Here is a 25,455-nt window from a genome sequence, read left to right as displayed (position 1 = left end):
TCCTCCCCTCCACGTCCCTACCGGTCTGTCCGTGCTCCCCGTTACATTCTGGGACTCGCTCGCACAGCGCCGGTCTCTCCAGGAACTGGGATCGGTCTCTTTCCCGCTTCCTGCAGCCGTCTTCTTCGTTAATGCGTCTGCAGCGGCTCCGCTTGATGTGGCTCCTTGCAGTCTCTGCACCGCTTGGGAACCTCGTGGTCCACCTCCTGGAAGTCGTGCCACTGCCTCACTTGCTTCCCGCTGGGCTGGGTCCTGCCGATGAAGGACCAGTCACAAACACACTCAGCCACTCGCCTGTGTCCTCTCTTGGGGTCGAGTGTGGACTTCGAAACTCACAGGTTCTCCGACGAGGAGGGAAGACGGAGACCGAGAGTCCATCTTCCCTCTCCTCTCCTCTCCTCTCCTCTCCTCTCCTTTCCTCTCCTCTCCATAGGGCTTACTCCGCCCCAGCAAAACATCATCACCTGTAGCACAGTCAGTATTTCTCATGTTTTCTGTGCTCTCCTAGTATTTTCTGTCTTGGTTATACCCCTGGAACTACAGAAATACATTGGTTTACTTTCAGTATAGTGGTTTGAAATGGGGTGTGGGGGGCAAAAGCATGTGGGATTGGGATGTTATACAACGGGTTGTACCCAAGGAGGTCGTCCTTCTCCGCTGTGGGGGAGTCCCTCCCATGAAGTCCTCCCGCATTAAACCACCACATATAATTCGGTAGCGGCCGCACCTCCCGAGTCTAATGGGAAAGGGCTCTCCATTGGGGAAAAATGACTATCACATCCCTCCTAAAGAACTGGACCCAAATTCCTAAATATGAGGAATCCCTCAGGTTATGTAACCCTGAACTCTCAAATTCGAGCTCTTTGGACTTCTGCTGTGTCACTTGTTTCTAGTCGCTTAGACTGTGCGTTTGACCCTGTCACATGCATAAATGCGACAGGAGGACTTCTCGAACACTGGTGTGGAGCAACTGGAGAATCCTAGTGAGCAGTGGAGCAGCCATTTGGGTCTCATAAAATGATGCTCGAGTGCTGTGTGGCGAGGTCTGAAGACCCGGCTTTCATTACGGTGATACAAAAGACGACACAGACAGTGGTTTGAGAAACTGGTATTGAGGCATCCTTTAAGTATTGGTCCTATAGGAGGTGGTTCCCGATAGTAATAAAGGCCTCTGTATTAGGGGGAGGGTGCCATGCAGTGGTCCATAGCCTATTGGTATATTGGTTTTCTATTGGTGAACATGTAAAGATTTTAAAGTGTTTTTTTCTTTATAAAAGGTTGTTTCAAGTAAAAGGAAAGGGGGCATGGAAAATGGTCAAGTGGTTCCTCACCTTTTTAACAAAAACATAAAAACATTAACTTGCTATTTTGCTCCTTGCTAAAGAATGCCGACAGACATGCCACTGGTATTAAGCATGGTCTTCTTGCAGCCTGGATCCTACCACACAGTTTTCCAACCGTGCCAGCTGCAGGTTGCCTTGATTCTCATAGTCCTTTCTCCCAGCAGCATTGTCTGCTTCATGACCAGGATTTGTGAGCAAGCCAAAGCGTGATGGTCACAATTGCATCCCGGCTGCTCCCGTAAAGATAGGAAATGTGAGTCTGCTTTCACAAGATACCAAGCAGAGCCTGCCCACCAGACAGTGTTGGTGGGTTGCTGCGGGTTCTTCACCATGATTTGGCACTTAGTATTCAGATCAACAAGCTAAAGCAGAGAGACTGCACATTTTGAGAATTGGGATAGGGTGAGTGTTCAAAATTCCAATCACAAGGTTGCATTCATTCAAACACTTTGAGGACTGCTCTGCCGGAGGTGGTGCCACATTCAAACAATGTGGGCTTTTTTTTGGGCAATAGGCTTATGATATGGATTCACAGACTTACAACCATCATAGTCACAGTGGCCAGATGTGGTCACTGTACCTCTGGCAATTCCATGTAGGTGCGGCTTCTTCATATAGAGCCAAATCTCACTGACTGGCACGAAAGAGTCTCCCCAATCGCTGCCTTGACTTGCGTATTTCTGTGGTATTTCTCTCATTGTCATGGTGTCTCAGTGAGCGTTACCACTCTGGCTTTCGTGGCACCTGTTTCTTGGGTATCAATATATTTATTGGGGTGTTTTGTAGCACAAATCTAGCTGGTATGCAACATAGTGCTGCATAACGAGGGTATACAGTACTAGGGTACTATTCTATAAACACAATTAGGATAGAGTGTTCTTTGTTCAGTTTGAATGTTACAGAGCACGAGGGATTGGAGAAGGCTTGCTCCATGGTCTTCCCCTTTTTGCAGGTCTTGGTTTGCAATTGATGTCCAGGCTTCAGATGTTGTTTGCCTCCATAAATGGTAAATTATTTGGCAGGGTAAGCAGAGGCATTGGTGGTTAGTGCCTTGTAGGCTACCCTGAAGATGATGCATGATTGGCAACCAGCGCAGTTCCCTCAGTATCGGGGTGATATGATCGTATCCTCCTCTTGCTGTCCTGTGATGTATGTTTCTGTGGTCAGCGAGAGCCATTCTGCCACTGAAGGTTTTCATTCTCTCCCCTCCGGTCCCCAAATTCAGTGCTGTGACCTGGGATTCCACCTGTCTCTGGGAAGAACTCTCAAGGCTTACCTCTCTGCCGAGTCCCGGGTCCAGTCGTCGCGCCAGGAGGGACTACATGCCATTGAACAGGCAGTTGAGAGCCTTGACCCCCAGGGAGACAAGCTGAAGATCATGGAGACCAGCAGCGCCGCCTTCTGTCCGCCCAACAAATTTGAATACCAACCCCATGAGGGTGATGAGGTGGGTGTTAGCTGGTAAACAATTTATTTCCCATAACATTTCCCTGAGATATTGCGTCCGGGCCAATGGAAGAGACCTAGACTGTAAGGGGCTCTCCCTTTCAGAGATGACCTTTTTTGAGCGACTCCTTTAAGAGTTTTTCAAGTCCTTTACTCACAGGCCTCATTTTGATATTCCAGCCAAAGTCTGGCACTACATGATTCAGAATGCTTCTTCTGAATCCGTAATCAGACTGTCATAATTATCTGATCCGCCCATGATAATCCAGCACATCCTTATATTAATCCTACTGGGGTCCCAACCTAAAGAGATAACACACCTGCCTATAGGAAAATGACAGTCCACACAGGCAGGCACATCTAAAAGAACTTTCGGGCTGGGGCACTTCAAGACATATGTCCCTTATTTACCCATAGGCAAGACTTCCTCCGGCTGCTGTTAGCTTCCAGGTAACATCAAGATATTCTCTAATCATGTGTATGTCCCGACAGGTGAGCGATGTCCGCGTCGAAGCGCTGTTCCGCAATGAAATGGTGTCCCGCTTCCAGCAGATTCAGTCTCGACTGTCAACTGTAAACATCATGACTGAGGAGGTAGGATTTCCATATTGCTATACATTACACCCACCAACTGCATGATGAATTTCCTTTTTTTTGGGCTTCAGACGCCTAAATGATTGCATTAAAGTGCAGATAGGGAGAAATGGCATACAAGGAGGGACACAGAACTTGTAGGTGTTTGGGCATTTGCCCACCTATTGATTGTCCATTTATTTTCAAATATGTTTATTGGCATTTGTTATTTGGTAGAACCACAAGGCATTAAACACATCTGCCATTAAAGGATAGGTCACTTTGCATCTTAAACAGTAACAACTTAACATTACAACATTAACCATCTCCAGGTGTTATGTTTCCTGATAAGCCGGTGTTGTTTGGTGGCGTCGGGGGTGGGGACCTGTTCCTTGGGGGGGGGGGGTCTCCTGCCGGCAAGGACCGCATGGAGGTAACCTATTGATTGTCCATGGCCATGCTAATCCCTATGGCAGTTCCAGCCAGTTCCTGCCCCTACAATCCCAAAACATCTCCTCAGGGGAACTCTTTGACCTTGCTTTAATCAAGCCTTGCCATCAACCGTGATGCTCAAAGTGTCTGCCAGTGTCTTTTCAAAGCATACTTCTGAGAGTTAATGACCTAATTGGAGTTGTAAACCTGCTACTGTGAAATACAAATGTCTTAACCAGGTTACCTTCACCCACTCGATTTATAAACTGTGTGCCCTTCACTGAAGTACTGTTATAAACTAGCATTGGCAAAGCCAACCATTTTGGCTTGTGTATTTATAAGGCATTTTCCAGGCTCTGCTAGTGGATGCCCAGGTACTTCCACCATTTTGCACCTGCTACCATCAATGGCCAGTTAATACCACTACGGCTGTGTCTGGCAAGCACCTTTGCTATGCCTAAATGAAAGCCTAAACTGTTGGCATTGCCAATGTTTGTTTTTCTATTGCTCTTAAGCACTCCTATTTTTGCTGAATAAGGGAACCGAAGCAGAGGAAGACCATGGCCTTCACAGGATCACAGTTTGACCAAGTCAATAACCCAGAGTTTTAATTCTAACCGTCTACTTGTATAGCCAGCAGATAGAACCACACTCTTTCTAGTTTCAGACCAAAAGAGTGGGACACATGCATAGTGTCCAAGTGGCCCCGATTCACATGTGACACCTTCAGCAAGTTAGGACTATTTAGATACAAGCACCTTGCATCCTGGGACATATTAGCCTCTACTCCTATTGGGGACGTGAAACTAGAAACCCTGGTCTGCAAATTGCTATTGGATACATTTCACAATTACTCGAGGGGATAGTGGGTGTCTCTTGGCAGCTAGGCATTTATTTATTTTATTGGTGATTTATAAGGTGCTTTATACAACAAGACAGTATTTCTAAGCGCCAGATTAACATCCGCATCTAATACTAACTGGTTTAGATGTGGAAATTAACAGCATGTGGCTTACCTGAAGCCATGTAATACTTGAAATGTTGTCCATTGCCACCCTACACTTCCATTTCTGTCAGAGGGTGGTTTTGGAGTGAGATCATTGAGGGCAACTGTTAGGAAAGATTTTTCGTTCTACAAATTTCCGTCCATTGACCTCAATGGAACCCCAGCTATTTTCTTATGCCTTGAACCCTGACCTGACTTTGGTAGTAGCCCTGAACGACTTTGGAGGTTTGTAAAGCCTTTTTGATTCACCTACCTTGCTGAACTCATTTTATTTGGTGCACTGGGTCAGCCCGTATGGTTACCAGTGAGGTGGACTTCCTCCTTTCTTGATTACAGTGTTTGTAATGTGGCCCACATCACCTCTCAGTGAAGTGCTGAAGGGGAACTTTGTGTCTCTTTCGTTTTGTCATCAACACGGATACTATGCATTCATTCTGCCCCCTATGCCATAGTATTTGAATAATACAAATGCATGCATTATAATGAATAGGTGTTAGAGAGTGAACACAAAACGTACATACCATCCAACAGCCTCCAAGGGGATGGATGTTATCCAAGGAAGTCTGAGCATATGGATATCTCACACGAGTCTCTAAGCAGATGGTGGCCTTCGGTTTTCATGATGGATTGTCATAAAGGAATGTTTTTGCCTCTATTTAAACAATTGAAAAGGCTTGAAGAAATGGAATTTTCAAGAAATAACTTGACTGGAATGTTGACGAACAGAGCAGCAGCTTAAGCCAGCTGCTCCCTCCTTGCCTTTGGATAATTAATACCAGGAATTAATGCTTTTCATAAGAAGAAGATTGAGATACCAGACAAACCTACCCCCAAGAAACCAAAACAAGGAGGAGATATGAAGTGTATTATTATTATTATTTTTTTTTTGCAATGCAATATATTTGATATTGTATTGTAGATATGATGGGAAATGTGTGAGGGGGTGGGATGGTGTTTCTCTCTACGTGATTGTGGAAGGGAGGTTCCAGATGTTTGGGTTGGAGAAATCCAAGAAGGTTTTTGTGTGTATTTGTTTTTTTGTTTTTAGTGTAGGGTGGTATGAGTTACTAGGTTTCATCACGGGGGGGGGTGCTTGGTCAGTGTTAACATGGCAGTCTCTTACAAGAAGAGTTTAAAGGTAATCTCCTGTTAATGGAGTGATTTGTGTGAATAAGAGGACATTGATTTTGAAGAAACTTGATGAGTTGGGGGCAGATGTTAACCCTGCTTCAGGAAACTCACATATTGGAGGTTGAAGCAGATGCATGGAAACGAGAATGGGCTGGTAATGTGTTTTGTTCTGCTTTCATCTCTAGCTCTAGAGGTGTATGCACCCTGATTAGGAAGAACCTTCCAATTTCTAAAATGAGTTGTGATAAAGATAAGGAGGGTAGAATTGTTTGTGTGTATTTGAAAATTCTAAATGTTACATACTCTATTTGTAATATCTATGCTCCCAATGGTAGGGATGGGGGCTTTTTTGTAACTCTCGCACAGTTCTTACAAAATGTTAATGAAAGAATTGTCATTGTGGGGGGAGACTTTAATGTCACGACTCAGTTGGATAAGAGTGGGGGAAATTTGAACAATGAAAACAAGCTGAAAAGAGAAGCCTTACAGAAATTGATGGCGGAGTGGAGCCTTTCAGATGTGTGGAATCCTATTCTCAGACAATAAACCTTTATCTCGGCCAGACATAAAATATACTTGCGGATTGACCTATTCTTGACTGCAGGTTTGTGCGTACAGAGTTTCAACAGGGGAGATATTAAAGGCATCATAATCTCAGATCATGCTCCCATATCTCTGGAAATTAAATGAAACTTTCCATTACCAAAAACAAATACATGGAGTTAAAATGTAACACTACTTGATGACAACAAGATCGTTGATAAAATAGTAAAAGAAGCAAGGTTGTTCGTGGCAGAGAATTGGACTGGAGAAGTGAAGCTTGAGTTTGTGTGGGAGGCCTTCAAGTCCTACATGAGATGGTTGCTGATGGGCCTCTCAAGCAAAAAGAAAAGAGAAAGATAATGAGATTAAAAGCCTAAACGAAGAGATTGAGGAACCTGAACTACGAAAGATTCAAACATACTCTGAGAGTTCTTTCAATATAATCAAAAAGAAAAAAGAAAAGCTGGAAGATTTACTTTCTACAGGGGTTGAAAGACGTCTTTTCAGAAGAAGATGCAAGTATTACGAGAAAGGTGAAAAGTGTGATAGGCTCCTGGCCCATTGTCTACGTATGATGGATAGCGAAAAGACGGTCAGTGCAATTGAAAACAGAGATGGGATTATAACTTGTGAGCCTATTGCAATTAACGCAACGTTCAAGGAATATTACTCCAAACTATGTTCCTCGGAGGTGCATGTGAGTCATGAAGACGTAATGAACTTTGTAAGTGGGTGTAAATTAAAAAGACTATAGTCAGAATACAGAGTCTGTCTTGAGAAGGACTTGAGTGTGGAGGAACTCAAAAGAGCAGCAAGTGTTCTAAACTCTGGAAAATTTCCCAGACCAGGTGGTCTACCTGCCGAACTCTATAAAATTTTCCCAGATAAAGTTTACAATCGTATGTTGCCCAGGCTTCGCTCTTCATTGAAGGAAGGTCGGCCTTCAGCAACAACAAGACATGCCTCTATATCCACTTTCTTAAAACCGCCAATGAAAACAAGTAGCTATAGACCCATAACCACAATAAATATGGACAATAAAATCTTTTCAAAATCCTTAGCTTTACGAACGGAGCACTTATTACCTGATATTATAGATCAGAGTCAAACAGGCTTTGTGAAAGGGAGGCACGCATCAGAGAATATGAGGAGATTATTGTTGACGTTGTATCGACGTTGTATGAGAGAAAAGAACATCAGAAGGAAGTGGTGGTGTTATCGTTGGATGCAGAGAAAGCCTTCAACCAGATTGAGTGGGAGTACCTTCTGGCTGCTTTGGTAGGCTTCGGATTTGGGGAAAACATGATAGAATGGATTAGGCTCTTATACTCATGTCCAACGTGTGAAAACAAATTGCCTTGTTTCAGAGGAATTTGATCTTAAGAGGGGGACAAGACAATGCTGCCCGCTCTCGCCCATTTTATTTGTCATTGCAATGGAGCTCCTAGCGGTCAAGATTATAGAAGATAATAAGATTGAAGGAGTACATTATGGAGTCAAAAAGTTTGGCTTTACGCTGATGACATGCTGGTGGCCCTTCAAAACGTTGAGTCCTCTGTTCTGGCGCTGATGGGTCAAATTGAAAGTTTTCACAGAATTTCGGGGTATAAGACCAACTGGACGAAATCCGAAGCACTGCCAGCATCAAGCTGCTGTTCGATCTTGAAAATGAGTGCTTATGGTTTCAATTGGTGTCCTGACAATATGCGCTACCTTGGGATCTGGCCGACAAAAGTTGTGTCTGAAATTATGGTGGTCAACCTATCATACATTACCCAAAATTTAGAATCAGATTTGAAAAGATGGAATGAATAGAGATTGAGCTTTTGGGGAAGCGTGCATGCTATTAAAATGACGTCAACACCACAAATTAATTATGAGCTAAGCATGATCCCCTTGCAGGTCAAAAAGAGCTTCATAAAGAAAATTAAGAGCTTCATCCAAACATTCCTGTGGGAAGGTAAGCAGCCACGCTTGAAACTATGGAAACTGCAACTGTCCCAGGAAAGTGGTGGCCTGGGCGTTCCGGATTTTGAATAATCATTTGGCGTTTGGTGCTCAACGTTTAGTTCCATTCATTGAAAACTCAACAGATGTCTGGACACAAGCAGAGGTGAGTAGATCTTCCCCACTTTCTCCAAGAGCAATTCTAACATCAGTGGATGGGGCTGGCTGCAAATCTTTTCCTCCGACTGCATTTATAAGGGCATGTTGGAAAGATCTTCTGAGGAAAAGCAAACAGGATGTGGTTGGCAACAGCATCACTTCAATCTGGTTGAATCCTGACATAAAGTTGGATGGGAAATCTCTAATATGGCCAAATTGGCTACTGGGTGGTATACAGTGGCTGGAAGACCTAGTCAAGGGCAAAAAATGGATCAGCGTTAAGCAGTTAACTTCAGGAAAAGGTCTCCAAGAATGCCCGCTCGGAGAATATAGGACACTGAAGAAAGCTTTGATGAACAAAATTCCAGAGGATGGCAAAGGATGGTATATCTGGTTAAGAGAATATAAGTCAGAAGGTCACCTGGCCTCTAAGGTGTACAAGAAGTTGGAACAGTACAAGGAGCCAAATAAAGGCTTACTGGACAAATGGTCAGCCACATTAGGCACAGAGATGTCTGAGAATAGGTGGATGAATCTATGCAAGAACATGGCTCTTACCTCTTTGGATCTTGGTGAAAGGAGCCGCCAGATTAAAATACTAAACGGAGTATTCTGGACGCCGGAAAGATTATATGCAAGGGGATTACTTGAATCAGAGGCCTGTTGGAGGTGCAAGCATGTCAGGGGAACCCTTGAACACATAATTTGGGATTGCTATGAATTAAGGAGCTTCTGGAGGGAGGTCATTTCGAGAATGAATAAGGTTCTTATGTTGAATGAAGACTACGATTATGCAAGTATAATTCTGGGTGAGGATGACTTAGTGGAAGATCTCTTGTTCACCCAAAGATGCTGGTTTTTCAGGGCATCTAACTCTACAAAATAAAATCATTCTGAGGAAGTGGAAAAATGAGGAAAGACAGAGATTTCTGAATGGCTGACTGTTCTAAAACAGGTGTCTACAAAGGAGAAAATTATTCTCTTCAGAGACAAGAAAATTAACTTATATTATCAAAACTGGGCAAGGTTCTTGGAACTGTAAGAAAAGCTTTAATTTTCATCTCCATGAAATCTGTTTTATAATGCTTGATTGTTTCCTGAAATATGTAAATACTATATTTAATGATTGTGTTGGCTACTCTAATGTGATGAATTTAGTTTTAGGCTTGCTATCTTTACTGTGGTTGTTAATGTGTTTATTGAATTTGGTTACGTTTATAATCTTAATAAAATGTAAATATAAAAAACAAAAAAACAACAAATATATTGACTGGGCCCAATAACTTTCATCCAATTGAACCTTGCACCTCTATATGTGTGCTTGGCCCTGCTGATTAAGTTCCCTGCTATCTCCATTCACGCTCTCCCAAAGGAACTGATCTGTTGTATATGGGCCAAAAAAAGACCAAGAGTCTCCATGAAGGTCATAGGAGGAATCCTGTTTGGGGATTGGGTGTCGCAGGTGTTAAAAGATCTGTCTGGGCATCTCAAATATGACATGTTTAACTGGAATAACTCTGGGTATATAATCGCTCTGTAGAGGCCAAACAAAGGTTTAGTGGAATTTTCTACAGTTTGAGTCCTAAAGGAAAATTGCAGCAGACATCCACTTACAACTACATGCACAATTCTTAATTATTGCTTTACAGTGCTTCATATTTGGGGGTCAGGGAGGCAAGAGGCAGGTGGAGGGCAGTCCCCCTTCACACCAGTTCTGGGTGATCTAGATTTTCACCAGGAATCACTAGGCAGGTCTTCAGGACCTGAGAGGAGGGTGGTCTTAAAAACATTTCCCAATTTTACAATCAGGTTAATGAGGTTTAAAAATGTCAACATGCACACATTTGCCACTGGATATCCCACCCTAAGGTGCAGGTGCCTGTTCTCGTCAAGTAACGCCACTGGCATTGGTAAATTGTATCTCTAGGGGCACATAGCACATTTATATGCATGGTTGGACAGGGTTGAACCCCTTGAAAAGCTACGTTATATGCGCATGTGGGGGGAGGAACTGGGAGAAATAACTAAACCGGACTCATGGGCACGGATTTGGGATAGGAGCCATCAATCATTCAAATGTACCATGAATGATCCTTTAGGATTTGTTTTTGGTGGCAGTTACCTCCATCCTGAATTCATAAAATACTCTCAGCTTACTCTCCCTTGGGGCTGGTGGAACTCTACTGATGTGGCACAATCTGATATACTTGTGGTGGTCATGCCCCCTTATAACACATGTATTGGTAAGTGGTTTTAGCTAAATTTAAAGACATTGCAGTCGTCCAGCTACCAATGAACCCATTAGTGGTATTTGTGAGGGAATCGGAAGAGGGAACTTCCCATTGTCAGGCTCAATGGCTAATCGTATTACTCACCAATGGTAGGTTGTGTGACAAATCCAAGGCGTTTGTCCTTTCTCGAGGTGGAGCCGCCTCCTTTGGGGTTTGGAAGGGTAGCCCGCTACGCAAGGCATTCCCTATGGGACAGGGAAAGTGGGATCCCATTGGGGGTGACCACCTCCCTTAGAGGACAAAGAGGTCCATAAACAAGGATGTAATTACACCTTCCTTTGAGACAGAAGCCCCATTGTTTATGGGTCATATGTGAGTCGAACCATATTATGAGGCCAAGGGCCCTTTAATTGGGAAGGGCTTTGCTGCTGACCCCACTGTGTGGACTACTGTGCAAGAAACATGGAGCCAATCCGCTTCATTATCTCACTATATAGAGGAAGTCAAAAAGCAGCAGTGAAGTACCTGAAGGAAAGGAACAGGAAGACTGGAGGAGTCTGCACACAGACAGTACCTTTGCTGTGATGTGGGCAGGTCAAACTTGGAGGCAGGATGATGTTCGATACGTGGGCGGGGGAATCCTGGAGCCTGTGGAACACTGTCAAGTCCAGGTGGGCAGGACACCTGACTATCTGAGGTCTCCTAGAGGAGAAAACCGGTGCCACACGCGATCCCGAGGCAAGACACAAAAGTGATGAACCGTTGCAGGGAGTCGCCAAGTATTAGAGTCACTGCAGACTTTTCGGAACTACGCCACAAGCATGCGGGTATGCGGCCAGCAAGGAGAAAGGGGAGGTGGGCGGTTGGACTCTGAGGAACCCATGAATGGGTTAGAGACACTGCCACATGCATACTGCCAACGAGGCCAAGCACCCCAAGATAGGCTGAAGGAGTCAGAAGCATTAAGGGGGTTAGAGACAGTGTCACACACATATGGCTGGTGAGGCCAAGTAGGCCACAAGAGACTGAGCAAACCAAAAGCCCTGGAGGAGACTGAGACATTGCAATTCAAATATGGCCATCAAGGCCAAGCAACCCAGGAGAGGCTGGGAGAACCATGACTTCTGGAGGTGGTCATGCCAATATAACAAGCATACCGCCAGCAAGGGTCAGTAGCCCACGAGAGGCTGAGCAGAACCCGAATTGTGAAGAGAATAACCATGACGATTACATACAGGAAAGGAATTTTGAGTTGGTGGACGAATGTTGTGACCTTATGAGAATCTGAATCCTGTGGAAAAGAGTGTCAAGAGAATTCATAGGTTGTTTGGGTTTTCCGTTGGAAGTGTGTCCAAGCTCGATTGAGGGGGACAGGAGTACTTATTTTTGAAATACCTGGGAACCAGAGAATGTTTATTTTGAGTCATCAGAGACTGGGACTGAAACCCAAGAAGGGCAAAAGAACTAGAAATCTAAAAAGGGTGGGGTTCACGTGCCAGCCATCACAAGCCAAGAGGGGGAGCAGTACCGTTCTGCACGCTGATTTATGTTTCCTATTGTTCGTGGTGCGGCAGGCAGTAGGACAGAGTAGGTTTTGGACAGGGGGCGATTGTTATTTTCAGAGATCCTGATGAGCACTTTCTATTTTCTTAGTATAGAAATAGGGCTAGGATAGGCATCTCTTATTTTAATTAAGCAGTCAATGGGCTTCATTAAGAGTTTGCCGGTCCGCAAACAAGGGTGCCGGTAAGCTCACTGGCACCCTTGTTTCCGGATTGGCAAACTCAGTCGGCCTGCCATGGCCACAGTGCCCGACAGGTCTGACGCTGCCGGGTGCTGCGGTCACGGTAGGCAGACTTCACAGAAGTACCGGCACCGTTGCTCACGGAGTCGGTGCTTCCGTGTCCCCACTTCCATAGAGTCCGATAGGGCTCCATGGGAATGGGGACTTACAACTTGCCAGCACCTGTTTTCCCCGGCTGCCAGACTCATAATGAGCCGGTGGCACCGAGAAGTCAGGTGCCGGTAGGTTACCGGGTCCGCCGGACCCGTAATGAGGCCCATTTAAGGTCTGAATTAACCACAGTTGACTATGGAACGTAGTTGGAAAGAATGTGAATGGCCAATTGTGGAAATGTGTCGGTGTACAATCTGGGAACGTTTATCCAAACAAGAATGGCACGCCTTTAGAATAGTTTTCTGAAGTATAGGATTACGTGGAATCCATTTGTTTTCTAGAGAGACGACTTGCAGCGCATGCTCAAATCCTTGCTAATAAAGAGAAGTCTACGGTTTTCTACTGAGGGAGACAAAGGGTTTATCCTTTGTGGTGTGCCAGAAATGGAAGACGGACGATTGTACATTTTTGGAAGTGTTCGTTTTATTAAAGTAAAGAAAATGCCTCCACTAGATGTTAAAAATAAAATAAAAACGTGCTTGTTAGGATGTCTCAAAATAAAAAATATCCGTCCTAACCTACCACTACAACACATAAAAAGCCTGTGGTTGCCTTTTGGTTTGGGCTGGCTCTCTGTCCCCCAACCCAGCATACCAGTAGTTAGTTGCAGGCTCGAGCCTTCTGGTACAGTTGCTTAATGTTCTTTTTGTCGTTGGTGTCCCACTACAAATGTTCAAACCAACACAATGTCCCAAAAAAACGTAACTTTTACCCAGCTGTTTGTTAGGGCTTGGCGCCTCCAGAGAACTAGGTTGCTTTGTTCAGAGTAAACTGTCTAGGCCTCACTAGAATTCTTCTGCCCCCTGGTAGGCCTGTAAAAGTTTCACACAAACTATAGCTCTTCCACCCCAGCAACATTGTTTTACACAGTGTCCAAAAGTTTCAACTTCCAGTCTGGTACTCCCCGGATCTGTGTGATCACTGAGGAGAAAAAAAAAAGACTGAATGCTAAAACACCGGTGTTTTTTTTTTTGTGTGTGTGCAAGTTTATGCAGGGGGAGACTCCCTGCACTCCTCCCGCTCCGCCTTCTCCCATACTCCCCTTTCATAATTACCTACCCTAACCCACCTCCCACATATAATTGCTGCGAAATCCAATCCAAAAAATTAACCTATGCATTATCGCATTCGGTATTTTCGTCTGCTCAGTAGTTGACTGATGCCGTACTCTCTGCTTATAGGATTCTCGCACCTGCCAGGGACTGTGAATTTTACAAATTTTAAGAGTTTCAAATTCTAGTTCTGGTATTATCAGTTTTTGTATTTCTCTCAGCCCCTCCAAGGATGCTGCATTTGTATATTGTGCAAAGAGTCTCACAAATCTAACTTGGGTATTGCACTTCTCCTGGGATTCTCACCCCCTCCAGGGATGATGATTTGGTTTACTCCCTTGGCCTTAAAGGAAATCTTTTGGACCAGTGGTGTGTTCAGACTCATTTCCCTGGGGTGTCCCAAGTGGGGCACGGCCTTATGCAGAGGTGGCATGAATTACGAGTGCACACACATAATGCTTACAGTTTAGGATAATGGGGTGGCATGTGGGGTGGCCAATCAGATTCCAGGGGTAGCACATGCCAGCCCAGGCCACTCCCTGGAAATGCCACTGTTTAGGACTCCTGTAGGCCTGTTCCAGTTTTGCGCAAACAAGGGCACTTCCAGCCCCACAACAGTACTTTACTCAGTGTCTAATAGTTTCAACTGCCAATCTGGTACTCCCTCTGTGTATAGTGTTCACACCCCTTCCATGGACTTTGGAACTGCTAAACTTTGGAAACCCAAACTCTACTTCTGGTGTTCTACCATTCGTAGCCTTCTCACCCCCCACGCCCTCACGCCCCATCCCCGTCCATGGAAGTTGTGATTTACAAGTCCCAAATTCCACTTCTCATGTTATACCTTTCGAAGAGGACTTGCATGAAGGCTCTGGCCACACTAGTGCTCTGCTTTCTGCAGCTTTCTCTTCCCTTCTAGGCGGGCTTATGGTGCACTGCTTTGACACTTTATCACTCATGCACTGTATAGGAGCAGAGATGGCTTTGTGGCATGAGGGGTACCTGTGTAGTGTGGACTGTGGAGGTGTTTGCTTGAATAATGTCAAGATGGCCGTGGAATGCAATGAGAGATTGGCTTATGTCTGCCTATGCCAATAGTATTCGTTGTGCCGTGTGCTGTACCACTCATCTACACCACCAATGGAGACTTATCTAACGTAGTCATTCATTGCTTCTTTTCTTTGTATAATCCAATTGAATGTTTGCAGCCTATTGTCTTATGTTTTACATAACCCCATAGGTTTATAGTCATAATTTCGAAAAAAAAATGTCGACAAACAAAAATGTCGAAAAAAAAATTTCGAAAACAATAATGTCGACATCCTATACTTATAATGTAAAAAGTCATTTTTTAGAAAAAAAAATGTCGACAAAAAAAATGTCACTTAGAACTATCAACACCTCACCCAACACCCCCCTGCAACCCCACCCCACACCTCCCACCCCTCATACTCAACACATACTAATTATATATTTATTTATTTATTTATTTATTCAATAATTAAATAAATAAAAAGAGTATCATTTACTATGGGGGGGTCCCCCCCAACCCCCCCTCACCCAACACCCCTCTGCCACCCCCCCACACCCTCCCCAACCACCCTCTCACCCCTCATACTCAACACATACTAATTATAAATGTATTTATTTATGTATTTATTCAATAATTAAATAAATAAAAAGAGTATCATTTACTATGGGGGTGTCTCCACCAACCCCTCTCACCCAACACTCCCTGCCACCACCCCACACCCCCCACCACCCCTCATACTCAACACATCTAAGTTATATATATTTATTTATTCATACAATAAACAGTCAAAATTTCGAAAAAATATCGAAAAAGTGTCGACATTATTGTTTGTCGACATTATTTTTTTCGACATTTATTTTTCGAAATTTTGACTGTCGACATTTTTACTGTCGACATTATGACTGTCCACCAACCCCATACACGGCAACAATGCATTTGGCAATTGAGTAACATGTCAGTATCCAAAAGAAATGAACGCTGTTGGGCCCTATGAAATGGAGTAGGAAACTTTGCACATTTTAGTCCGAGATCATTTCCTGTGACATCTGGATATCTTGTGTATGGTACAATCAAATGCTCAACTTTTCTGAGTGGGGCAGACTCATCCATCTGCCCATAGTATACAACTATAGGAGCTCGACTGGCTCTGAACTGATTAGGGGACGACCTGGTTGATATTGCTTCAAAGACTTTGACTCCGTACATTCTACATAGTAACAAAAAATCCCCACTGTAGAAAGGGGCATCCCTTAGACCCATCGTCTGAGATCAGCCCATTTGGAAGTGCTTGAGTCTTTCTCCTTGAGTTGCCATCACACAAACTGATGTCTAAAATATAGCATCTGACATGTCGTGATCAGGGCGCGTGGCCCTCCCTCATTGTTATAAGGGGATGGCCCACGTTTGTGCCAAAACAGAATGGAACAGAAGTGATGTTTGCACCGGCCTGCGTATGTGTGTTTATTTTGAGGCAGGACTCCTCGACCCGAGTGGTCCTCTGTGTCTGGGAGGGCGGAACCGCACACTGGCGACGAACGGGTCCCAGACAGGACTCACGCTCAAGCCATCACCACGCATATCTTGTGTATGGTACAATCAAATGCTCAACTTTTCTGAGCGGGGCAGACTCATCCATCTGCCCATCGTATACAACTATAGGAGCTCAAAGACTATAGGAGCCCGGAACAAATGCGTGCCAGAGGACGCCTGCCGAGCCGCACGCAAAACGCAGACATGGCTCGGGTGACCGGGCCAGCGCATCCTAGGAGGTGCTGGACAGGAGGATGCCATCTGGAGCGGCCTGCGTGTGTCAGCGTGCCTCCCACAACAGGCACCACCCAGCAAGGCATGGTCTGCTTGGGCCTACGCATAAGGTACAGCGGTGAGGGGGAAGAAGTCTCTCCCACAAGGCGCCTGCAAAACCACAGAGCACCGCAGAGCACGCCCGCACAACGGGACACCCCCCACTCGTAAAGAAAACCAGGGTGGACACATGCCCCAGAGGACCCCGCTACCCTCTCAGAGAGAAGCGTGAGGGGGCTGTCAGACAGGTGAGTCCCCAGCAAAGAAGAGGGACAAACCCACCCCAGAGAAGCATGTGGGGCAGCAGTGCAGGAAGAGCCCCTCAGCGGGCAGATAGCCACATCATGTCAGGAGATGATGTTGCCACCACATCAGGAGACAGTGTCTCAGGACCCAGACTCCCTTCAACCTAGGACCACAGTGGGAAATATGGCTAAGAGACTTAAAATGTTACGTGGGATACATAGGGCCGACCTACAACGAGAGGCTAAAGAACACCCTATTCATGGCTGTCAGGGACATCGCAGGTAAACTACTCAACCTTGAGACAGAATCCTTCCAGGACTTGAACATGAAACTCTCCGAATACGTTGCGCCTCATACCAACGTCGACTATGAAAGACACATCTTTCATACCACACGCCAAGACAAAGGAGAATCCCTAGACAACTTTGTCATGAGACTACGAATAAAGTGGAAACACTGCAAATTCAATCGGTACTCCGAGGAGGCCCTGCGATCCGTGGTCATCGCCGGATGTGACTACCAAGCGTTCAGTAAGAAGCTGCTACAAAATCAGAGGTCACCTGAGGAGATCCTGGCCTTGGCACGCATGGAATCAGTGGTAGAATCACAGCTGGACAACCTAAGACACTGAGACCGATACCGTCGTCAAACTACATAACGCCCCAAACTTCTTGGCCAAACGCTCTGACAGCACATGTTTCAAATGCGGTTATGAATACCCTCACACCGGAGAATGCACAGCACTGGGGCAAAAATGCACCACCTGCGGTGGTGATAATCATTTTCGTACCGTCTGTAAAAACTCATCTTTGCCACCAGCTGGCAGTGGATCGCACAGGGCACGGTGTAAGACGACACAGGCGAGCCCACATAATGCCAGGCCTGATAGCGATTCAAGAAGACAAAGGTAGAATGAGCAGGAGTACAGCTGATCCCCTGCACGAGAGGCCCACAGGCCGTCAGAAGTTTTCAGACATGGGGGCTTCAGATGGTATGTACGATACATCGAGATGAGGTCACCCTCCAGTAGTGAATCACCATTGCAGGTGTGCATTAAAGACGTTGTCGGCACCGGCCTGTGTACGTGTGTTTATTTTGAAACAGGACTCCTCGCCCCCGAGCGGTCCTCTGGGTCTGGGAAGGTGGAACTGCACAGCATCTTCACCCATTTTTGCACCTCTCAGAATTATTTTAAAACATCTGTGTTTGAAGAACTGGTCGAGCGCTCTGCAGTAGAATCCATATGTCACACTACTAGCTGCTACAATGCATCACTTTAAGTTGGGCGTAAACATAACTCCACAGAAGTCACTACAATACCTACAATTTTTCCCTATCTCTTTGTTAATTTCAGTATTAACATGACAACCAGCAGTAAGTTAAACCACTACTGCAGTGGCACTACACTGTTATTACATATAAGGGCACAGTGGTCTTTAGATACATGCAATGTGTAAACCTTATTACATAAGGAAAATAACTAAATGTGATGCTCAAAAAATGCCATGGGGCTGGTCCAACCATAGAGCACCATAATGGAGCCACCCCTGCCTCAGTTTCTCCTTCATAACATTGCCATGCTTCCCCATCACACATTTTCACACCTGCCATAACTTCACTCCAGCTGACACAATGTAAACTTACCATAAGTGTCTGGCATTCATTCCCTATTACTTGGAACCGGACCTAACGTAGGTTCTGAAATTGTTTCCCTCTTTTTCAAGTCTTGATGCCTTCTCGGGCCTGGAAAATCTTTTTAAATCCGGTGAACTATATATGATGGCCTGGAAGAGGTGAGAGCAAGTGTGCTGGCATGTTTTGTGTAGATAGGGTGGAGTGGGGGTCGCGGAAGGTGTAGATGTTCCCCTCGGTGTAGCTCTAAAGGCCACGTTACACCAATGCTTATGTTTTCTTGGGAACCTTTTAAAGATTTGTGTAGATCATCTCAAACTTTCAGAGTGCTTTCACCTGCAAGCTCATCCAACATGAGCAGAACGTTCATATTGATTGTTCTTTAAGTTGTGCAAGACACCCAGCAAAGACACGGGGTACACATTTTATCAACGTGTTAATGGTGAAGCATTCAAAGAACACGATTCTCATGTTTGGAACCCTTTTTTAATTAAAATTGGCATCCTTCCTACTGACTGTCAAGCCATCGCCGTTCTAAAACATCCCTGAAGCCATATGTCATTTGGACTACATTGCTGAAGGAGGTAAGGGGGCCCCAGGCCTTTCCAGTGCCATAGAGGCCTAAACAAAAGGGTTATGCTTGATGATGCAGATCCACCGCTGTCTGTTGAAGGATTGTAATTGTCATTTATTAAACGCTAGCCACGCTGGATAACTTTCCCTCGCTGCCTAAAGTGCATGGACGCATGGTTGTCTTTTAATTTGTTTGCCTTTATCAAGGGCTTCATGGTTCTGGTCAACTGAATGGTGTGCTCTGTCTGCCTGTGCTTCTAGGTGAACAAGACTCTCAAGGCTACCATGCAGATGCTGTTGGAACTGCTTGCCACCGATGAATGTGATGTGTTGGACGCTTTCCAGTCCAGCCAATCGACAGAATCGCTCAAGTCTACTGGCTCCGATACCTCGAGCAAGCCAACAATCGCTAGGCGGCGTGCCAATCAGCAGGAGACGGAGACCTTCTATGTAGCGGTAAAATAGAGCTTGGGTATTGTATGCTCCGCAGGAACTTGCTAAAGCGAAGGAAGATCAGGCAGAAGGCTCCAAAGAAGGAAATGTCCAATGGGATTAATGTAAACAGAGGGACACAGTATGTAAGGAACTCAGGGTGGCAACAGTAAAGACAGACACAAGTGATCACAGTTCAAGGGTGTTTATTAAACTGTATAAGCGGGTTGGAAAAATGCCTCATCTAAACCTAAATCTAAGATGGGAGCAAGCTAAGACCATCAAATAGTAATAAGCCAGTCCTAGTGGCGTCTTGTCAAATAAAAGGGCCTACACTAAGAAAAACCTATTGCCAATCCTTACGATAAATACAAATAAAGAGTGTGGGATAGGATTCACAGGAAAGCAAGATGTGTTCACAAATAAGTCAGGATGTGGTAATCAGGGTCTCCCTTCCCCACGTTTTGAGCACAGCACACGCTCGAGCTTTCCCAGCACAAGCTAGCAGTTCTGCTTTCAGCTTATCAGGGCCTTCGGTGGTTAAGTCTCTTTTCTACAAAAAGTTTTTCACCCCTGGATGCCCCTCTTCCGGGCACAGACCCTTTTCGATTGTTAGCCTCCCTCCACTATGGAGTTCACTATGGCTTTCAACACATTCTTCTTTGTGAGATCTATTTGATTCACAAATCTTAATGTTTGTTTGAACAGTTCACTGTGGACCTCCCTTTGCCGGATTCACTCTTGTCATCACACTATTCATTGGGACTTTAGACTTCGCCCCCTTTTTATTGGCATCCCTCGGTCGGGTTCACTCTTGCCAACTTTATGATGTAGAATTTGCTTCCCTTAGCTTCACAATCATCTGTCGGTCCAAGGCTTTCGACTGTATAGAGGATTTTACTAGACCCCTGTATGACCACTTTGACTCCCTTTTCACCTTGCTCCCAAAGCCTTCTGGTTATGATAGTTCAACAGGGTAATCGCCCAGAGTTTCCCCGAGTGAACACCCACCTGGTGCTTGACTCTTCTATGCTGGCTTTCCCCTTGTGTATCAACAGTTCTTTGTACTTTCTTTAATCAGCTGCTTGCTACTTTCGTTCAATGCAGTTCGGTTTCTTATCGGCTCTCCCCTCGACTCAGTGGCTGTGATGAACCGCTTGGCTTTTCTTGTCTCTGGAGTCCAGGCCGGTACAATGGGGCCAATCGTCTCTCCCCGGCTTGGTTGTCAGTGGAGGAGGACCCTGTGTACCGTTGACATCTGCTGCAAGACATGCTGGCTATTGTTTGTGGTCTTATGAGTCTTTCTGCAGAGGTTTTACGGACCAGGCTCGGAAAGGGCAAGGCCGCTTCTCTCCTTGTCACCCTCTTGGGTTACACACCGTCTTTCTCCTGCTCTTGAACTGCCGTGCTGAGTTAGGTCTCTCATTGTGCGGTCTGCCTTGCTCGTATTGTGCTCTCGTGCTCCACCTTTTATCCCTGTGGGAAAGGGGAAGGGAAAGGCAGGTGTATGTGATTATGGTCAATTACCTGACTTTGCCTGACCCTTGTGGTGGGACATGTCAGGTAGACGGCTCTGGTGTTTGTCCGTCATCTTTCGTGGTGTGCAAAAGTGTTCGTGTCGGAAAAGGGGGGCAGGGAGGAGTATTGGAGTATCCTACGGGCCCGGATGGGGAAAAGGTGTTATGAGAAAGGGGATACTGCGTCTCACCCATCCGTGTCCCACTTCCACTCCCCGAGGACTCCCCATCCAGGTGATCCTCCCTCACTGGTCCACCCTCAGGAACTGGATCCAATAGCGATGGCCGTGTCCTGGACACCTGGATGACAGATCCCCAGGGACTAGTCAGGGAGACACCTTCAGGTTTCTCACAAGTAGTACAGATCGAGTGCGGTCTGGGAAGTTTAAACATGGAAATTGACGAGGCAGGGCTGCGGGCAGGATCATTTCATGATGGGGTTTATTGATGCATGAATTCGAGAATGGAGGCTAGTGGTGTGCATGGAGGAATGAAAGATGGGATTGTAAATGAGTGATACATGGTGGGTAGGTGGATTTGAGGAATTGGGCAGGGTGTAATACTGTACACTGACATTGCCGCTCCACTAACCCTAACAGCTGTTGAACCAAGGTGTGCCTATAACATTCTGCCTTCCTTTGCCTTACTTAATCTCACTTATTCCTTCTTTAATCAATTTTGTGTCTTTTTGCAAATCCGAAGCCTGGTGTATCTCTGCACCCCATTTTGCATTGCATTTCTGTGTCTCTTTTTGCAAATTTGAAACATGGTGTGTTTTGTCACATCTCTGCACCAATCTGCGGTACTAGAGTATTCCCTGTGCATCTGTTCTCTTGTTTGCCTTGGCTACTAGGCCGCCTGGCGAGTGTGTGCTCAGACTTTGATGTGCAGCCCCTCCTCTATCTTCCAACTATCCTTTGCCGCCCCATGGCACTCGCCATCCCCTCTGTCTTCACTAACTGCTACATTATCACTTATCCTTCCTCTCTCACGAAAGTCTGGAAGAAAAATGTTTCCGAAAAAAATCCTAACCCCAGCCTACCTATCGCAGATACCTATGTTAGCGCAACTTCCAGACAGATCTTCACTGATATCCTCTTTTATGTACCCTCTCCAGATCTATGGACTCCTCATCTCTACTCTCTCCTCTCACATCCTCACCCATTAATGGTGGCACTAAATGGGAAGTCTTCTTGGCGGGCTTTGCATCATCCAGGTGTATCATTGTCTATCACACTGGCACTATCTTGGTTCAGGGTCCTCAACCCAACCTCCTCCTCTGTGATCGGTGCCTGCCGTCCCTCATTAACCTCCTTCCCACACCTGCTACTCCTTCTTGCACACTTTCTGCCCCCTCCGACTGGGGTACCACACCCTTGTACCCCCTCCTCGGAAAGCCTTTTAAGGTGGAGACTTCTTACATCTAGCCACACATAATGCTCGTTCAGCCATCAAACACTCTGTCGACATCTGCCTCCTCCTTGAAGACCTTGACCTCAATATCCTTGCTCTTACCGAGACGTGGTTCAATGCCAGCTCAGTCACTGCTTTTAACTCGTTTCTCCCTGATGGCTATAAGATCATCTCCAAGACCCGCCTTAACCGTACTGGTGGGGGGGTTGCTCTGATCTTCCCTGAGTGGGCCCTTATTCCTGCATACCCACCCACCCAGCCTTACTCTTCCTTCGAGAACCTTATTTGCAAGCTGGCCATCTCTCCCACCTCCTCTCTGACCGTTGCCACTATCTACAGGCCACCTGGCTCTACCACCCTCTTTCTCTCGGAATTGGCTGATTTCTCCTCCTGTCTCCACATAGCCACCTCAAGACTCCTTCTTATGGGAGATTTCAACATCCTCCTTGACTCCTCAATCACGGCATCCACTCTCTTCTGTGACCTCTGCACCCCGCTCTCTCTCTCCATTCTCCATTCTGGTCCTACCCACTTGGCTGGACACACTCTTGATGCCTTCATCCACACTGATCTTTCACTCTCCTCCCCACTGACCACCCCACTCTTCTGGTCAGACCAGGATCTCCTCTCCTCTGGGTCCTCTCGGCCCTCTGACCCAGACCTGCCAACCTCGTTCATGAACATCGTCCGATGAAGCGAGTGTCAGCTACTGCCTTCGCATCTATCTTCATCCCCCCTCTCTCCCCACTACATACTCTACCTCTGCTGTCAGCAACCTCCATCTTACCATTACTAATACCCTTGACATTCTTGCCCCATTCATGAGGATCCACCTGAAACATGCCTACAAGCGTAACACCTGGTACGACTCCGAACATGCAGCCCTGAAACTCAAGTGTAGAGCTGTGGATCAGAGAGGCAGTCCTCAGGCTCACCCTCTGACAAACTGAGATGATGCAGACTCTCCATCCGTGCCAAGAAAAGGGCCCTCATCCAGGCCTGCATCTCTGGTGCATCTAATAACACTGCTGAACTCTTTAAAATCTGCAGGTAACTAGCCAACCCTTCTGCAGTCTCCTCCTCACCTACTCCCTCCCAGGCCCTCTTCAAGGCACTGGTCACACACTTCACTGCAAAAGCTTGGGACATCCTGAACACCCTTGTGTCCCTCACCCCACCACCACTCAATCTCCCACCTGCCGCCTCCCATCCTCCCTCTGTCTTTCTCTCCTCCTTCTCTCCTATCACACCTGATGAGGTCACCAGAGTTGTCTGCTCCCTGAAGGTCTCCTCCAACCAGGTCTCCCCCTGCTACTCCAAAACCATTAAGGACAACATTGGCTCTCTTGCCCCTGCACTTGCTGATTCCTGCAACCACTCTTTTGCTACTGGATTATTTTCCCTTCCTCCCTCAAGCACTCCATTGTGCGCCCCCTCCTGAAAAATCATTCTGCAGATCAGCCTTTTCCAGCCAACTATTGCCCCATATCACCCCCTTCCTTGGGGAAACTCCTGGAGAAGCTGGTCTTCCCCCAACTGACCCAGAACACTGAATTTGTTGGTTGCCTCCATAACCATCAATCTGGATTACGAGCATCCATAGGCACGGAAACTGCTCTTCTGAACACCCGTGAGGAACTGCTTGCATCTCTTGATTCCAACTATCAAGCTGTTCTCATTCTACTTGATCTCTCCTCCACTTTTGATACAGTCAACCACTCCATCCTCATAAAACAGATCAATGATACCCGTGGTATCTCGGAGTGGGCACTGGACTGGCTGACTTCCTTCCTTAATGACCATACATCCCAAGTTATTCTGGGCTCTTTCTCCTCCCCCACCTCTATCACCACCTACAGTGTGCCCCAGGGCTCCAACCTGTCTCACTGGCTCTTTAACACCTATCTTGCTCTGCTTGCACACCTCATTTCCACTTTCTCCCTAACTTCCAGTTTAACGCAGATGACACACCACTCTTCTTCAAACTTCCCTCTGACCCTCTCCTTACTTCCTCCATCAATACTGACTGCTTATCTGCCAGACATTCCTGGTGTACTTCCAATGATCTCTGCCGCAACGCCAGCAAGCCTGAGATCCTTCCTATTGGGACTCCTGCTCCCTCTTTCATCCCCTCACTCTGGCCATCTTCTATGGGCTCTCCTCCTCCTTCATCTGAAGCCAGAAACCATGGAGTAATCTTCAACTCCCCTCCTTCCGTTCTCCCTCACATTCAGGACCTTGCCAAGCAGGCCCACTTTCAACTCCACCTTCTCAAAGGAATTCTTCCTTTTCTCACTTTCCACCAGACGCTCATTGTCTCCAGAGCTTTGGTTCTCTCTAGATTATACTACTGCAATAGCCTTTTCCTTAATCTTCCTTCTTCTTCTCTACAACCCCTCCAGCTAATCCACGATAGGGCTGCAAGACTTATCCTTGGCCTCAAGCCCAGGGACTGCATCTCTACAGCCCTAAAAACTACCTACTGACTCCCAGTTGCTGCAAGTATAAAATTAAAATCCCTGTACATCATCCATAAAGCTGGACCTGCTCTCACTAAATACTCTCCCTCCAGACCTTTATGTTCCTCCAGCACCAACTCCCTGTGTGTCAAGTGCTTCGCTAAACAGCGAGTTGGTGGCCAATCTTCCCTCAGCAGGCTCCCTCCCATGGAACCGTCTTCCCCCCTCTTCTTGACCCGGATCTCCTCAAATTCTGGAAGTTCCTCGAGTTTTTCCTTTTCACATTCTCCTCCTTCCTTTCCTCCCTCATCTCCTAAAGCCCACAGTTGCTGAGACTGGTGGCCAGGGCCCTTATGTGTCCTCTTGGGTCCTGGCCTCCCACACCCAATCGCCTCCAGCCTCTGCCCGCTCTCAGCACTTGCCTTGGCACCCACTGGCCTACTCACCACAGGCCTTCGCTTATTTATTGGCAGCTGACCACTCTCACCTAAGCACTTACAGCTGCTCAGTCCCTAGCACTTCCCTCT

The 25,455-nt window shown here is 46.2% G+C and overlaps 1 protein-coding gene across 5 annotated transcripts in view; it reads left to right on the top strand.

The window, feature by feature from the left end:
- ARHGAP4 (Rho GTPase activating protein 4) overlaps positions 1-25,455 on the top strand; it is a 593,975-nt gene that overhangs the window by 404,284 nt on the left and 164,236 nt on the right. For all 5 annotated transcript variants that reach the window (XM_069645408.1, XM_069645407.1, XM_069645411.1 and 2 more), the window contains exons 7-9: positions 2,569-2,790; positions 3,282-3,383; positions 19,369-19,563. In XM_069645408.1, coding sequence (XP_069501509.1) covers positions 2,569-2,790; positions 3,282-3,383; positions 19,369-19,563 — 519 coding nt within the window. The remainder of the gene's footprint in view (positions 1-2,568; positions 2,791-3,281; positions 3,384-19,368; positions 19,564-25,455) is intronic.

The sequence above is a fragment of the Ambystoma mexicanum genome, chromosome 2p (assembly GCF_040938575.1).
Source record: "Ambystoma mexicanum isolate Mex_15411 chromosome 2p, UKY_AmexF1_1, whole genome shotgun sequence".
In the NCBI taxonomy this organism is placed as follows: Eukaryota; Metazoa; Chordata; class Amphibia; order Caudata; family Ambystomatidae; genus Ambystoma; species Ambystoma mexicanum.
Note: the sequence above shows the minus strand (reverse complement) of the source record. Positions and strands in the feature narration are given on the sequence as shown.